Below are 14,636 nucleotides of genomic sequence, written 5' to 3' on the forward strand. Positions count from 1 at the left end.
TTGGGGTGCGGGTGCCTCAAGGGAGTCTTCCTATCCTTGCCAGGCTCTCAGGGCTGTTTCTCTAACAGACCTATTGTTATGTTTCTCTAGCCTGAACTATAGGCAGGGCATCTACGAGTCAGGGATGTTGGGTTTCTGCTGATCTAGAGGCACTGCAGATATTCTATTCCTGTTAACTCGGTGCCTGGTTTATATCTACTTTAGCACATAAAGAAATCACAGTTTCTCCCTTCACCTTTACCCTCAGATCATTTATGTATAGTTTACCTCCAGGGTGGAAGATTCCCCAAAACAGGCATTTGATGGCAAAATAATGCCCATGCATCTGTGTATGCACAGCAAGGGACATGGCTGAGGACTGCTCTAGGAATCTCTGGCCAAATTTGCGTGTCAGGAGGGTGCCAAACAGACATTGTCCCTTGCCCCAGCCAGGCAACACCTAGGCTTTCAAACCACAGCACTGCCAGGACTCCAGCTGTGCAGATGTTCTTAGAAGAAAAACTCCCTTTTGTCTGCTTCTATCCTTTAGCCTGCACACTTCCCTAAATCCTGCCAGCATGCTTTTTTTTTTTTTTCTGTAACTGACAGAGAGAAGTGAGTTCTTATATAAATCTTTTGTGTGAAGATCAAACTGCGCACATGTAGAACTATTTTTTTTTTTTAGGGGAAAATCTGCCCTAAAATAATCATTCCATGTTATCCTCACAGAGCGTCTGCACTGCCTTTTAAAACGCATCCAAGGCCACCCTCAAGACCAGACTCAACGCTGTCAGGCGGCAGGCTGCAGCTGAAGTCTCCCTGCGTGCAGGGAGGGCAGAGCGTGGGCAGCCCAGGGCAGGACTGGGGTCAGGGGCAATGCAGCTGGAAGGGACAGTAATCTGAGTTGCTCCTTGTAGACAATGTCAGCCTTTGTACTGATAGAAACTTGTGGGGCAACTCGGGAGCCAAGCTGGGTCATGTGAAAAAGGTGTTTCTTTACCTAGCCAGCTTGGACTCCTCAAGCGTCCAGCTGGCAAGCCCTGAGGTTTCAGTCAAATCTTGTAAGTTAACATTAGTTTACTAATAGACCGAGGAGTAGAGGATTTGGTTGAGAAAACATAGCCTTTCATTCACAAACTCAGAAACCCTTGTAATGGAGAGGAGAATCAGCAAAAATGATCAACTGATAACAGTACTATTGGGAAATTCTTTCCGAAAAAAGAAAATACTAAAGAAGATAGCCCCAAATGGCAGTACACCAGCAGTTTTAGGGTCAATTTCTGTGCTACTTTGTGTTTCACTATTTACAATTTAATTACCAGCTAGAAAAATGATCAGGTATTAGGTATAGTGAAACCCCCATGTGTGACACCAAGCAGTAGCACAACTCACTGTAACAGCTTATCTTTGGGAGGCCTCCCTCTCTCCCTTTTTCACTATTTCTCTTCATCTTGTTTCCATCTTACGCTCCCAATTTCCTTAAATACAATATAGTCAGAGTTTTACATCCAGCTCTAATTTTCCCAGAAGCGGCAGCCCTTAAAAAGCAGCACAAGTTCTTTTACTCAGGACCATAAAAAGGGACTTGCACTCCAGTGCAGCTATCTAATAGACAGATGAACCAATTCTATTAATATAAAAATATTCTACCTGGGCTCTTCCCCCAGCAAAGCTTTTGCCAAAACTGGAACAAAACCCTAATCTAGCCTTTATTAAAGGGGAGAAAAATCAACTTCCTTTCACTCCCCCATTCATTTTCCACTGCTGTGATTTTCTAAATTTCAGGCAGGCCTGTGACCAAGAGCTACAGGGCCAAAGTGGCTGGGTGTGCTGTATTCCTGGCCCAAATGGAAGCAGGAAATACTAAACATCTTGCATGGAAGCCTGTTCTCATCAGGTTTATAGACCAGCTTTTTTCATCAAAAGCAGTGAGGATAGTACACAGTTCAGAAATGCATCCAAGCATATGGGAGTCTCTCTACACTAATCCTCCTTTTGAGTTTCATCCAGCACTAAATCAGAGCCACACCGGAGAGAGAAATAATGCAATAGCTTGTGGAAAATACATGGCTCCTCTCTATCAGGGTATGGAAAATCAAACATGACTCACTTTTCTCCTTAAAAATTGTTGGAGGAATATTAACAGCATAAAGCATGACAGAGATTGGAAAAGAACAAAAGTCAGATACCTTTTAAACTTGCCTGCCTTGGGACTATACATCCCCAGGCAGCCTTTGCTGGGACAGCAACAACAATCTTGGAAGAGTAACAGGATAATGACACAGGTGACAAAACTCACCTGAGAGGCTAAGAAAACACCTTTTTGCAGAGTTAACCTGCACCATGTTCACAGCATTGCAACTGCAGCTACCACTTTGAGAGGCCCCCGAGAGCATCACTGCTGGAATTCTGGGGAAGAAGGGCTGCACTGTCTTATTTTCGCAGACAGAATACAGGACTCTCTGTCTGGGGAGAGAAAGGCCTTTGCTGAGCTCATCCAAGGACAAGAGGGCCCTATGGCTGCACCGAGGCCCGAAGAGTGTGCTGTCACTGCTGTCTTGGATGTGGGAGCAGAACAGGCAGAGTGCTGACAACCCACCCTCCACCACAGCCTCTGGCCTCACCTACTGAAAGCAAAATCACAAAAAGTAGTAAGAGGAGACCTACACCAACTTCTCAAGATGCTGTAGAAGGGAAGCGCAGGCTGACCAGGGCTTGAGCCCTTCATTCGTTTTTTAGTATGTCAAAAGTAAAAAAATATTCAAATCAGTTCATTCCTGATCCACAGGCTCCAAAGGCCACTCTCTGGACCTCAGACAGGTGACAGAAATAAAAGTTTTTAACAGAGCTTGCTTCAGGAGTGCTGACGGGTTAGGGAGCTGAAAAAGAGCTGTCAGCTGACAAAATGATGTGGGTAGTTAAGGATACAAGTTAGGAGAGAGACTGGCTATGTAATTAGCAGCAGGAAAAATAAATGCAGCTCCAAGCACACAAGCAGGTACATGTGAGAGCCAACTTGGAACTTGTAAACAGACTATTGTTTCCATACATAAGGACTTGCAAACAGCCTATTTTTTCCATACATAAACATCTTCAAACTAGAATTTTCTCGATCACATTTATTGCCTTTTCCTGAATAAAACTGAGATGAATATTTTTCTTCTTTTTTTTTTTTAATTTTCTAAAAGAAAGAAATCAGTATTTGACTTCTAGCTCTTGAAAAATATTGACCAGAATCTTGTTTGGCATAACACAGCCTCGCTATCATAGAATCATAGTTACCACAGAATTATAGAATCACAGAACTGTTTGGTTTGGAAGGGACTTCAAAGACCATATAGTCCAACCCCTCTGCCCTGCACAGGGACACCTTCCACTAGACCAGGTTGCTCAAAGTCCCATTTAACTTGGCCATAATTTGGCCTTAAACAATTCCAGGGATAGGGTATCCACAGCTTCTGTGGACAACCTGTTACAGTGCCTTGCCAGCTTCTCAGTGAAGGATTTCTTCCTAATATCTAATCTAAACATACCCTCTTTCAGTTCAAAACTAAATTGCCATCTACAAAGCAGAGCATTTTTACTGAGGCTTAAGATTTTCTCCCATATGCTGTTTCTTTAGAACAACTTGTCTTCCTCTTTTTCTTTTTTTTTTCCTTTTTTTCTCACAATATGCATCTGGTTTAAGGTGACTTTTTCTTTCCCAGCATATGGAGCAGAATGATTATGATGATTTAGATTTATTTTAAATCACAGCCTATTAAATGGAAAAATAAATGCTAATATGTTGATATTGTTTACTTCTGAATGAATTATTGATATGAATGAGTAGTTGCTTCTATCATAATTATTCTTTATTAAATGAATATATTTTGAATTAGAGATCTTTAATTAAGAAATCACATTTTTTTCTGAAAATTCTTTCATTGGTGCTAGTATAAGAAATACCTGACATTACGGAGAAAAAAAAAAAGGCCGGTGAAATTATTCTATTTTTTATCTTTCCCTTTGCTCTGTGAATTTGGCAGTGCTTTGTGCATATTCCCTTTCACTGCTTCTCTCCTCTAATCAGTTAAGTGAGGCTCTTTCCCCTCTGTTGTTTGTGTGGATCTGTCACATAGCACCTAGAGACAGAAAAAACCATTTTAAGTAGGAAAACGCAAAACACAAAAACTAAAGGATTGAGGATCAGATACCTGAAACTCCTCTCAACATTTTCTTTCAAGCTGAGCACGTTTCAGATTAATAGTGACTCTTTAACATAAATAATGATCTAATGAAATAAATATGAAATAGAAAGAATCATAAAAAGAATTTTACATTTAAGAATGCCATCTGTGTAACACTTAGCCTAACAATGAAATCATTTCAGTGCCAAAACAGCTCACTCTGCTTCCAGCACAAGTTACAGGAGAGGGTAATGGCTTTGCAAAATGGCATAAAAGTCTGAGCTCAATCACAGAAGGAACACCTGGGCTCAAACTCACTCTGCTTCACACAGACAATGGGTCTCACACATGAGTTTTGAGCTCACCCCTGCTAATGTTTCCACCTCGAGTCATCACGAATTTTTCACAAAGCTGACGATTTTTATTGCAAGGATATAAGATTTTGTGGGTCAGTGTGAGGGAATTTTGCAACAACTGATTCTCTGCTTTCCAGCTGTGGAATCCAGAGTCAGTATTGTCTAACTGAAGTGCACAGGACTCAGAAACAAGACTCTGTCTGAGTATATCAGTTGCAAGAAAAATTCCCTCATTCCCTCACCTAGGACTTAACACCAGAACAACTATCAGTTTGGGACCAGTGTCCTAGGCTACAGGTCTGTCTGGGCACACACCAAGTCACAGAACGGAGATGCTGTTTTTGTGAACAGGGAAGCCAAGCTCTTGCCATGTGCAAGGCGGCGCAGCAGAGCCATGCAGAACACAATGGAGATTGTTTGTTTGTACCAGCCAAAGAGAAGGGAACATATTTGTTTTGAGTGAGCTGTGTTAGAATACATATTGTTGTATATGCCCAGGCCTCATTACGCCATGCTAGTCTTCAATATGGATCAGATACTAAAACTGCTCGACATACTGAAATAAATGTGAGTTCTACCCACAGAACATCTCCAGACTTAGGCCTCATGTCTGTCAATGTCATCTCAAAAAAACAAATGTTCAAGGAAGAAAAACAACAAAAGTATCTTAGAGACTGTGGAGGATGCTCACGTGTGGTAGATGCCATTCAAGGGTATGCTAAGGAATTACTTGGAGAGAGAGAAATCCACATACCAAGACTGGAGAAAAGAGTGGGCCTGAAAAAAAGGAGAGAGAATTAAGTTTCATGAAATAAATATTTCTTATTTGTGTTTCAGAAGTTACTGTGAAAGCAAAAGGAAATTCTTCCTTCACATAAGCAATGAGGCAGCATTAACATCTCCTCAGGCAAAGGTGGCCACAGCTCAAATTTTGCTTAAAGATGTAATCGTGAGGGCATTCACAGAGGAAGAGTTAAAGTGCTGTTCAGTAAACAACCTGAAGTGCTGTATGCTGTATTCATATAAGGAAAGGTATGAGCCAACGGAGAGAGATGTTCAGCTGCAATCAAAGAGGATCTAAGCCTAACTGAGCACTCACATGACAGTTGGGATCATTTCGGATCCCTTCCAAAGAAGATAAAATAGCATCAAAAGCAGAGAGGTTTTTTTTCTTTCTTTTAAGGATGAAAACACAACATCATTAGTCAAATTTACTCTGAACTTCCACCTCCTCATGTTGATTTGTACTCAGGTTCAGTAAACATATCTTTCCATCAAGGTAAATAAATGTAAAAGCCCATCAGTAACTTAATTGCTTAACGATGGATGCAGTGTGGGGTGTAACACTCTTTCTGACTATACTGTTGAAGTTAACGACCTCTCAAAAACACCTATTATACAGCTTGGCAGTAAAAAAAAATATCTATTCCTTCTTGAAAATCTGCTTATAAAATTTCAACCATTTTTCCTGATGTTGGGGAGAAGGTGGAAACCTCTGAGAACTATTTTTCAGGTGGACTGATGTAAAATGGAGTTTATTCATTTGAGATGCCACCCTTTGTGGGCCTGCATGACCCAGGGAAATTAGACTCAAGAGAAGAGGGGAATCCACAGTGAGGGCAGAAGTTACATAGCCTGTGGAAAACATCTCCAAATTAAAATGTTCATGGTTCTGAGTGGGACCATTCACGGGGGGAGGAGTAGAGGGCTCAGTCTGCAGATGTCAGGCAGAAGCCTGATCCCGCATGCGTAACACACACATGAGGACATCTGGGAATGTGCCCTCCTCCTCTGTCCTTGCACACCTAGAGCCCAGGATTGAGGACCCATGAGAGAAAAGCACTTGTTCCCATTAAAACCAAGGTGTTTAATAGAGGTGAAGGCAAAATCAGCTCTCCAGTGAGAGAACAGTGAGGGAAGAGGGTATGCCAAGCATCTGAGAGTGAAATCTGGCTCACGGTGGGCAGGCAGGCACAGTGCAGAGGCACAGCTGCCAGCCTGACATGATGGATCAGGAAACCTACTAAGGAGCTGTGAGAGTCCAGGCAATTGAAACAAAGCAAAACATGAAAAGGTAATAGGTCAGACCTTCTTTGCAATCTATCAATTAAACAAGCATCCATTTCCAAAGGAGTATGATGTCCTAAGCAGTAGACATCCCAGCACGTGATTGCTACTGTGATGGAGGCACAGGCTTACCAAGAGGAATTAATAATAATAATTACTAGTAGCGCTAATAATTTAGTTGAAGTTGTTCTTTAGTGAACCCCTCTGAGGAAATAACATGGTTGGGCATTTTGGCTTAATTCTATAGTCCCATACCAGCTTTATCCAGACTGTTGAAAAACAAAGGTGTGTTCAAATCTGTCCATTATATGGGAGGCTTGTGCCAAAATCTTGCCCTCCTTCACTTAGGCAGCAGTGGTGAGTGCCACAGAGTTGGCTTCAGCTGCTTTCTCTAAAACCCTGAAGCTTTCTGAAACATTCATTTCTGCTGGCATCACTCAACAGCTCATTGTTAGGATTTGTTCTCATTGGCATGCACAAACTGAGACTGATGTACAGGGTGATCCAGAGTGACAGCCTTCAGCCCCAAAAGTGGATACCTGCTTCCCTTAGAGTCCAGCGACTCACACTTGACTCAGAAGGATATATACAAAAATTATCTTTCCTCTCTCATTTGTGTGTGCTAAAGCTAAGTGTGTTCAGCCAAATAAGCAATCAGGCAAACTGTGCATGCAGAAATCTGCACTTGTACAAACTGTGCATTTTTTTTAACATTCCAAGATTAAATATCTTGACAAAGGATGAAAACCCTTTAACAAATCTGCCCCTAGAGAAAAGTAACATTTTTTTATTCCATTTACTGTCAAACGACATATAGTTGAACACAGTCCTATAGGTTGATTTGTTGCTTTAAATAATGTCACTAACATCCAGATATCAATGTGATGGTGCAGAAAAAAAGAGTTCACATTGAGCTAGATTCAATTACAGACCTAGAAATTGAAATTAAGTCTGATGCTACATGCTTAATTCATGTTTGTGCGACTGAGAAAGGGAGTATCTGGTTTACCTTGAATTTCCTGCCTTAGTGTGGTGAAAACATGACCCCATCGCATTAATTAAAAAATAGTTTACAAATGTAACTTAAGTGGTATTGCACTGGCAGGAGCAGACAAACACCTTTTTGTCCTTGATACGTTATGTGATATAAAGGAAGCTGTTCAATAGCTTTTGCCTCGATTCCAAGGTAGGTCTTACAATTGCCACTGAAGAACAGGAAAAAAGGTATGATGACACCTCGCAATGAGAAGCCAAAGATTGTGCTTTACTTAAAAAAAAAACAAAATTAAGCATTTATCCCTCAAAACCCATAACCCTCTTCTGACCACACCATTTAAACAGGTGCCTATAAGTAGCTGTCACATGTTATGCAGGTCTATATTTATCTAATTTGAGCATTATACCCAGGTTGGTATTTTCATGTTTAATCCCCCAAAATACCATATCACAGCAATGGACTTTCAACCAGCACACATTTGACTACTGATTTCACATATGCGGTTGGGACTAACTTTTCTCCTAATATGGTGATGGCACAGGCACTATTTAAATGATTCCTGAGCCTTGTAAATATACACCAGATGTATCTTTTGTAAATGTTACATTTTTCAACATCTCAGCATTTGTGAATAGTTGAAAGCGATGCCAGCCATGCTTTAATGGGGCACAGAAGCATACTGCATTCAAAGAAATGGCACACCATTGCAATAGTCAAAATTACAAGTGCTGTCAAAAAGCCACATTTTTGCTTTATTGATTAGCACCAGGTAACACGGTGCTTCCCATCGTACCTTAGTACGTGCCTCTTTCAGCTGATGATGTTTCCCTGCACATGGGTAACACAGAGAGGGATATGAAACTTCCAGGGCTGCACTGGGGAAGGAGAAGGGCAGAGTGGCCTGGAGAGCCACATGAGGCCAGAGGTGGAGGCTGAAGGGCTGTGGGAGCTGCCACTCCCACAGCCATGGTCACAACCCACAGCCACAAGGACGTGCCCACCATCCCAGAGCTGCGGAGGGAAAAAGCTCACCTTTCCCGCAGGTACTGATGCAGTTTGAAGCTACAATACATTTTCCTACAGTTCAGGCTTCTGCTGCTTGGTCCTCCCTTGTTGCAGAGGTAACTCAGCACAAGGGAGAGGTATCTCCTGTTAGGGACTCTCCATGAGCACAGGGTGAATTCAGCTGTAAGAAGAAGCCACCTCCTGGGCTTTTCCAGACCTCTCTTTTTCCCTAAGCTTTTCCTGGCTTTCCGGTGTCGTTGCAGAAATCTCACAGAAGACCCAGGAGCACTTGTGTAACAGGTTATGGGAAAAGTGTTCTCTGCACCTTCTACCTCCTGGCATTTGCCCTACCCATCACCACCACATCCAGACTGCCCCCATGGTCTCCCCGTTAGTACCAGACAGTAAAGGAGCTGTCAGAAGTCCGCCATCACATTTGCCTAAAAATGCAAATTTTTGTGGAATTTATCCCCCAACTCTCCCACAGATAAGCGGAAAGACCTTTATAATCTTGCACAATTACTATTATTTGCAAGGCAGAGTGCTTTTGCTCAGTGAATTTTGTGCTGTAATTGCACCATACAACTCAGTTCAGCAAATCAGCTAAAATCAGAGCTAGGTGACACAGGACAATAAACTTAGAGGGAATGGACTAGACATAATGCCCCACTACAAGTATTATTTCCAAGTTCACAGGCTTGCAAATTAAAATGTCCCTGGACCACTGCCATAAAAAAGAACATTAAAAATCAGGGGAAGAGGTCTGGGCATCTGTTAGAAGCATCTAATATATACCAAATGTGTATGCTGAGCTTCTTAGATATGTGCATTGCTGAAATTTAGCCCACGATTAATGTAAAAGCAGAAATATTTTAATTGTATTTTTCCATTTGATATTCAAATGAAAAAAATATATCGTATTAAACACAACACTTGGCTTTGCTATTTTAATAAAAAATAAGTTGTTCAGGAAAAGAAAAGCAAAACTACTGATTCCTTTCCTTATGATGATCAAATGAGCCTTTCATGTTTGTATCTTATACTTCACTTTTTAGCATTTTGAGGCAAATAGCAGATATCAAAACTTAGTAAATAATCAAAGACTTATTCAGTTTTCCAAACTGTCATGCTGCTTATCTTGTAATAACTGATCTCTTAGGTAGCATAAGCTATTTAATTGCTACTGAAGATTATTTGAATGAAAAATGAGACGACATTCTCCCTTACCCCTCAAAAAGACAAAACTATATTCTTCAAAAAGACACATGCCGACAGATAGATTCTGATCTCTTCTACACATGCACAAGTGCAGTAGCTAATTTTACAAGATTTGATAGGAGCTGTGTATCTGAGATTACACCCTGTCCTCCAGACTGCACATTCCACATGGAAAATGACTTAATTTGGAAATAAATTTTGTTGCTGATAAATCCAGACTCTCAAGTCTCTGGGCATCCACAGAACCAAACCTATTAAATTATTGTAAAAAACAGCTACTGCATTTTAAAGGGACTTTTTACAGTGTTGGCAAAGTGCGTATTCATGTATCCCCCCTGACATGATAGACTGTAATGGTTCCAGTCTGTCATGTCAACCATCTGCATATTAAACAGTCCCTAAGTACACATTGACACAGCAGACCCTAATAGCTCTGAAGCCGTAACAATCTATTGAGTCAATAATATGCATGTTAAAGAGCATCTCCTGTACTTCCATCAATATCTTTTATCTTTTCCTTAATTTGTATCTTCTTTTTATGTGTATATTCAGAGTTAAAGTTTTAGGAACCTTTATCCTTTAATGTGCTGCCACAGATGTGAAACATGTGGCACAGAGAGGCACATGCAGTAGCAAAATCCTTCCCTAGTATTGGGGCCAGACCTTAAAATAAGAACTGTAATATTTTTACATTGACAGCACACATTCTTCCAGATAAGGTGGAAATAGCCCCTCTTTTCTGCTGGGCTGGACGCAGTGATAGTGAAAAGCCTGGGAAAGGTTCCTGATGATTTCATGGGCTTTGGATGGAGCCCAGTGTGATGATACTCATTTCCTATTATGCATTTCCTTCTAATTAAATGAAATAGGTCACAGGGGGAAAATGAAACAAAAGACAAATGTATTTACTTACAGTAATATCAACCCCCCAAAAACGGCAATCAAAAACAAGAGAAAAGATAATACAAAACATACTGTCTCTTCATTAACTTGAAATCATGTCTGTTACCACAGTCTTAATTCATTCCTGCGTGATCTTGGGATCTTTTACACCATGGAAGAGGGAGACTGTTATTTAAGCATAAGAAAATGGAGATTTTACTCCTTTTGTCTAAATAACTGGAGAGAAAAATTCTAATTTTCTTTTGCTTTACTTCACCATACCCTGCTGCAATCCTTTCGCTCCCTGATTTCAGGACTTTCCCATCTTCTTCCAATCTTCTTACTCTCTGTAAGTATCACAGTTTGGCTTACACATTTAAAAGTGAAACCAAAGTACAATTTGTGTTTCCAAAATATAAACCTAAGGACAGGGAGGTCACCTGACCCTATCAGCAGATCTTAGATCTTAGCTGTCCTAAATTCCCTTCTCCTTTCCATTAATTTGATACCGATGTATCTTTGATGCACATAGGGATTTATTCCAGCATATTCTTGATTAACTTTCACTACAGTGAGGGCAGAATCATGGTAGTCTCCCTCTTGCTTTCCAGGAGCGTGCAGTTCATCTTACCCCTGCCTTGCACCATTCCATGTCCCCAAGGCACACTGGACCAGATCATCACATCGCTTCTGTGCCTCATTCTGTACAGCATCCCTTAACTGCATGACAAGCACTGAAGGTACCTGCTTTCTATGAAGTCCTTGGTAATATCTTGTAGCCAGCAGGCTTTTCTTCCCAATGTAATGGTGGAGAAGTGGATCAGATGTCCACATGCATGCCCAGGGATCTGCCCAGCCATGAGGCAGGTCCTCAAAACCTCAGACCAGTGCATAAACTTCATCTTATATGTGTTGTCTACTGTGTGTCTTATTAGGAGAGGACTTTCTAAACTATGAACAACACAATACTCAAAAAGCCACAGTAGTCACCATTTGACCTTTCTAGCAAGCAGATTTCATTTTGGCAGGATATGTTTTTCTTTCTAAATGAAAAAGAAGCTTTTTAAAAAAACCTAAGCAAATGAACAAAACCTAAAGGATGGGTGCCATTAAAACACAAAAAGAAGAAGCAAAAGTCACCGAAACTCCTTCTATGTTGCCCGTATTTCCTTTAGCTGAGGGGGGCAGCCCCACTGTAGCTCTGGAAGTGCTTGTTTCTGACAGAAGTAGTTCATTGTCAACTCCTCTCTGTAATGCTGCAGTTCATCACCAAATTATATATGAAGCACAGTCCTCTCTCTATAACATTATGGGTACAGCCATGTCCATTTGAGGAATATAGGTCCTCTCTGACCTCCTGCAGGAGTTCTCTTGCTATTCACTCTGGTACTTGCTGTGTAGAGACCCAACAGCCCCAACCAGTCTAGATCTGGTGAAGGCAGGAACATCATACAGCAACAACACAGCAGGTCTGGGTAATTTATGACATCCCCTCCTCCTCTGCCACTTCTGTTTGTGCCTGATCAGCCTTTTAGGCTTCCCAGAACTTAACAGAATTACCAGGCAATGGCAAAGAATGACAGGAGGAGGGCTGCTGGCCACACAGCCAGAATCCTTTAACAAAAATCTTCTGCAGCAAAGGTTACTGGTAGGTCACACTCACTCTGGATGGCAGTGCTTCTGGGAATTGTTCCACTGATTTAAGTGGATAGGTTGCCCAGTCCAGCTTCATGGACTTAGAGCAACTGATACCTGCCACCAAGAGAAAGAAGAGCCACCAGCCTTGGTCCGTAAATGAGGTCGGTAAGGGAGATGAAGGGAGGGCAAGTGAAGGAAACATAATGCTGTAGGTGAAGTGCTCCATGTTCCCCCAGCAACCTTCTTGTGTGTGCTATGAATGTAAGGTGGGCTCACTTCCTGCTGCCTTGTCCCACTTCTGCACAGCCTGTTCCATGCCCAGCTGCAGCTGAGCCTACCCCTAGCTGGCCTGACCCTGAATGGAAAAATTCCCAATTACTTCAGTGAAGAGGGCTTTGTCCTCAGACAAATGCAGGAGAGCAAAATTTGGGTAGAGCTATGATTTCACTGCCTGTGCGCATAGGATGTCTCCTTTCCTACACAGAGGAATGCTGGCCACCCTTCCCACTTTTTTGGTTCTCAGTGTTCATCACTGCACCTGGAGTTATCTCCCATTTACCAAGGAGTTGATTTAAGTGTCTGACTCAGTCACATATGTTTGGCTCCCTTATTCAGAGTAAGATTTGGCCTACTAGCTGTGAAAACAGCTTATATCACATGTGCTGCAAAGCCTAGCCAGAACAGGCTGAATAAAGGATGAAGTTTAATCATGGAAATGTTGACCTACAAATAGAGAACAAAATGTTAAACCACATGGTATAGGGTGCTGCACGCCCCAAATATCAAGGAGAGAAAAGAAGAATTGAACACATTTGGAAAGTAAAGCTTACTGTTTGGGGTTTGGTTGGGTTTTTTTTTTTTACTTTTTCTTTCTGCGTACTCGGAGAGTCAGACCCACACTGTTCCCGCTCGCAATGACACCCTGGCATCCGAAGAACAACATAACACCCACCACAAAATGCTGCTGCTGGCTGGCGCCGTCTAAAGCAGCAAGGTTTGGTGAGGGAGGTGAGACTGCTAAAGGCAGGCGAGTGCGGGTGTCACAAAGAGTGGGACCTGGCCACCAGCGTGACTCTGTACGGGACCTGTACAAACTGGGGAGAGGTAAATGTGATGAGGATTAAGACCCCTTTCATCTTGTGTCCTTGAATACTAGTCCTGAGTTACCTCTTACATCTGGGGGGTGAGGGGATGTTGTCATTATTTACACACCACCTTTCAGCTGGGACATTCTCACCTTTGTGTGTTTCACACAAAGAAGGGCAGTGTTTTTGTCAGAGAGTCCATTTCCATTTTTAATCACAGCCATTGCACAGACAGTAAATCTCCTAGGATAGGAGAACTTTCTTATAGGCTCTATTTAACATAATTTTGGGTATTGCACAGGACAAAGAATAATTTTTTTAATCAGTCATCTTGCTTTCAATAACTCGTCCGCTTTGTCTTTAGGTACACTACATTTTACACAAACGTAGTTAACAGCAGCCGGCCAGGCCTTACTGACTGACAACTGTTCTTTACAGGATTTCTATGTGCCAAAGAGCTGGACAGTAATATCCATTTGGTATTCATGGAAGGTACTTGCAGAACAATAATGACAATAATTGCTTCTGATTCTTGTGTTTACAACACTGCCAAAGTATCATTAGAGCCTTATTTATAGATAATAATGCTTATTAATCACACATATTTGAATTTTGGAATGTATTATATTAATATTCTTTTGCAACTTGATTCTGTACTAATGCTATCAAAAGCACTTTCTGAATGCAGCCCACTGGGAAGTGCTTGCTTCGGTAAAGTAAAAGCATCCAAGCCATCTGCAGGTGAGGGACAAAGGGCATACCTCTTCCTCAGCAGGCAAACACCAAAGCCGGACACGCCAGTTCCAAAAGCAGCTCCGTTGGATTAAAATCAGGGGCAGATGCCTGAAAAAAAATACCGTGAAAGGTGTGATAGTAATGTTGTTCTTGAGCTTGCTTTTTGATGCTCTATGAAAAGGTTTGTTTTCTACTGCTTTATAAAGAAACTCGGTTTGGAAGGTGAGAAATAGATCTATCTATCATCTCCTTCTCTAACAGCCCATTCTACCCCATGGGTGAATTTAGCCTGGACCTTAAAATTCCTTGTCAGTCAAGAGGTTGGCAATGAGAAATATAGGAAATATACTACAAAAACACTTTTAATTTTGGTTATTAAATAAATCCAGTTTTTCTATCTCAACATCTTCTACAATTCAATAGCATGATAGAAGGAAAATAGATTTTTTAAAATACATTTTCAACACATGAAAGTGCCCCCCAAATCTAAATACCAACTGCCTTA

At 41.4% G+C, this 14,636-nt stretch overlaps 1 protein-coding gene across 35 annotated transcripts in view; it reads right to left on the reverse strand.

The window, feature by feature from the left end:
* LOC119698751 (vegetative cell wall protein gp1-like) overlaps window positions 1–14,636 on the reverse strand; it is a 66,068-nt gene that overhangs the window by 35,608 nt on the left and 15,824 nt on the right. For 14 of the 35 annotated variants that reach the window (XR_005256258.1, XR_005256221.1, XR_005256220.1 and 11 more), the window contains 2 exons: window positions 14,158–14,239; window positions 5,196–5,281 (listed from right to left, as the gene is read on the reverse strand). Coding sequence is in view for 1 of the 35 variants with exons in the window: in XM_038131205.1 (XP_037987133.1) it covers window positions 5,259–5,281 (23 nt within the window). In the remaining 34 variants the exon portion in view is untranslated. The remainder of the gene's footprint in view (window positions 1–5,195; window positions 5,282–14,157; window positions 14,240–14,636) is intronic. The other 21 variants (XR_005256259.1, XR_005256246.1, XR_005256233.1 and 18 more) reach the window with 4 other exon arrangements.

The sequence above is a fragment of the Motacilla alba genome, chromosome 1, assembly GCF_015832195.1.
Source record: "Motacilla alba alba isolate MOTALB_02 chromosome 1, Motacilla_alba_V1.0_pri, whole genome shotgun sequence".
NCBI classification, from domain to species: Eukaryota; Metazoa; Chordata; class Aves; order Passeriformes; family Motacillidae; genus Motacilla; species Motacilla alba.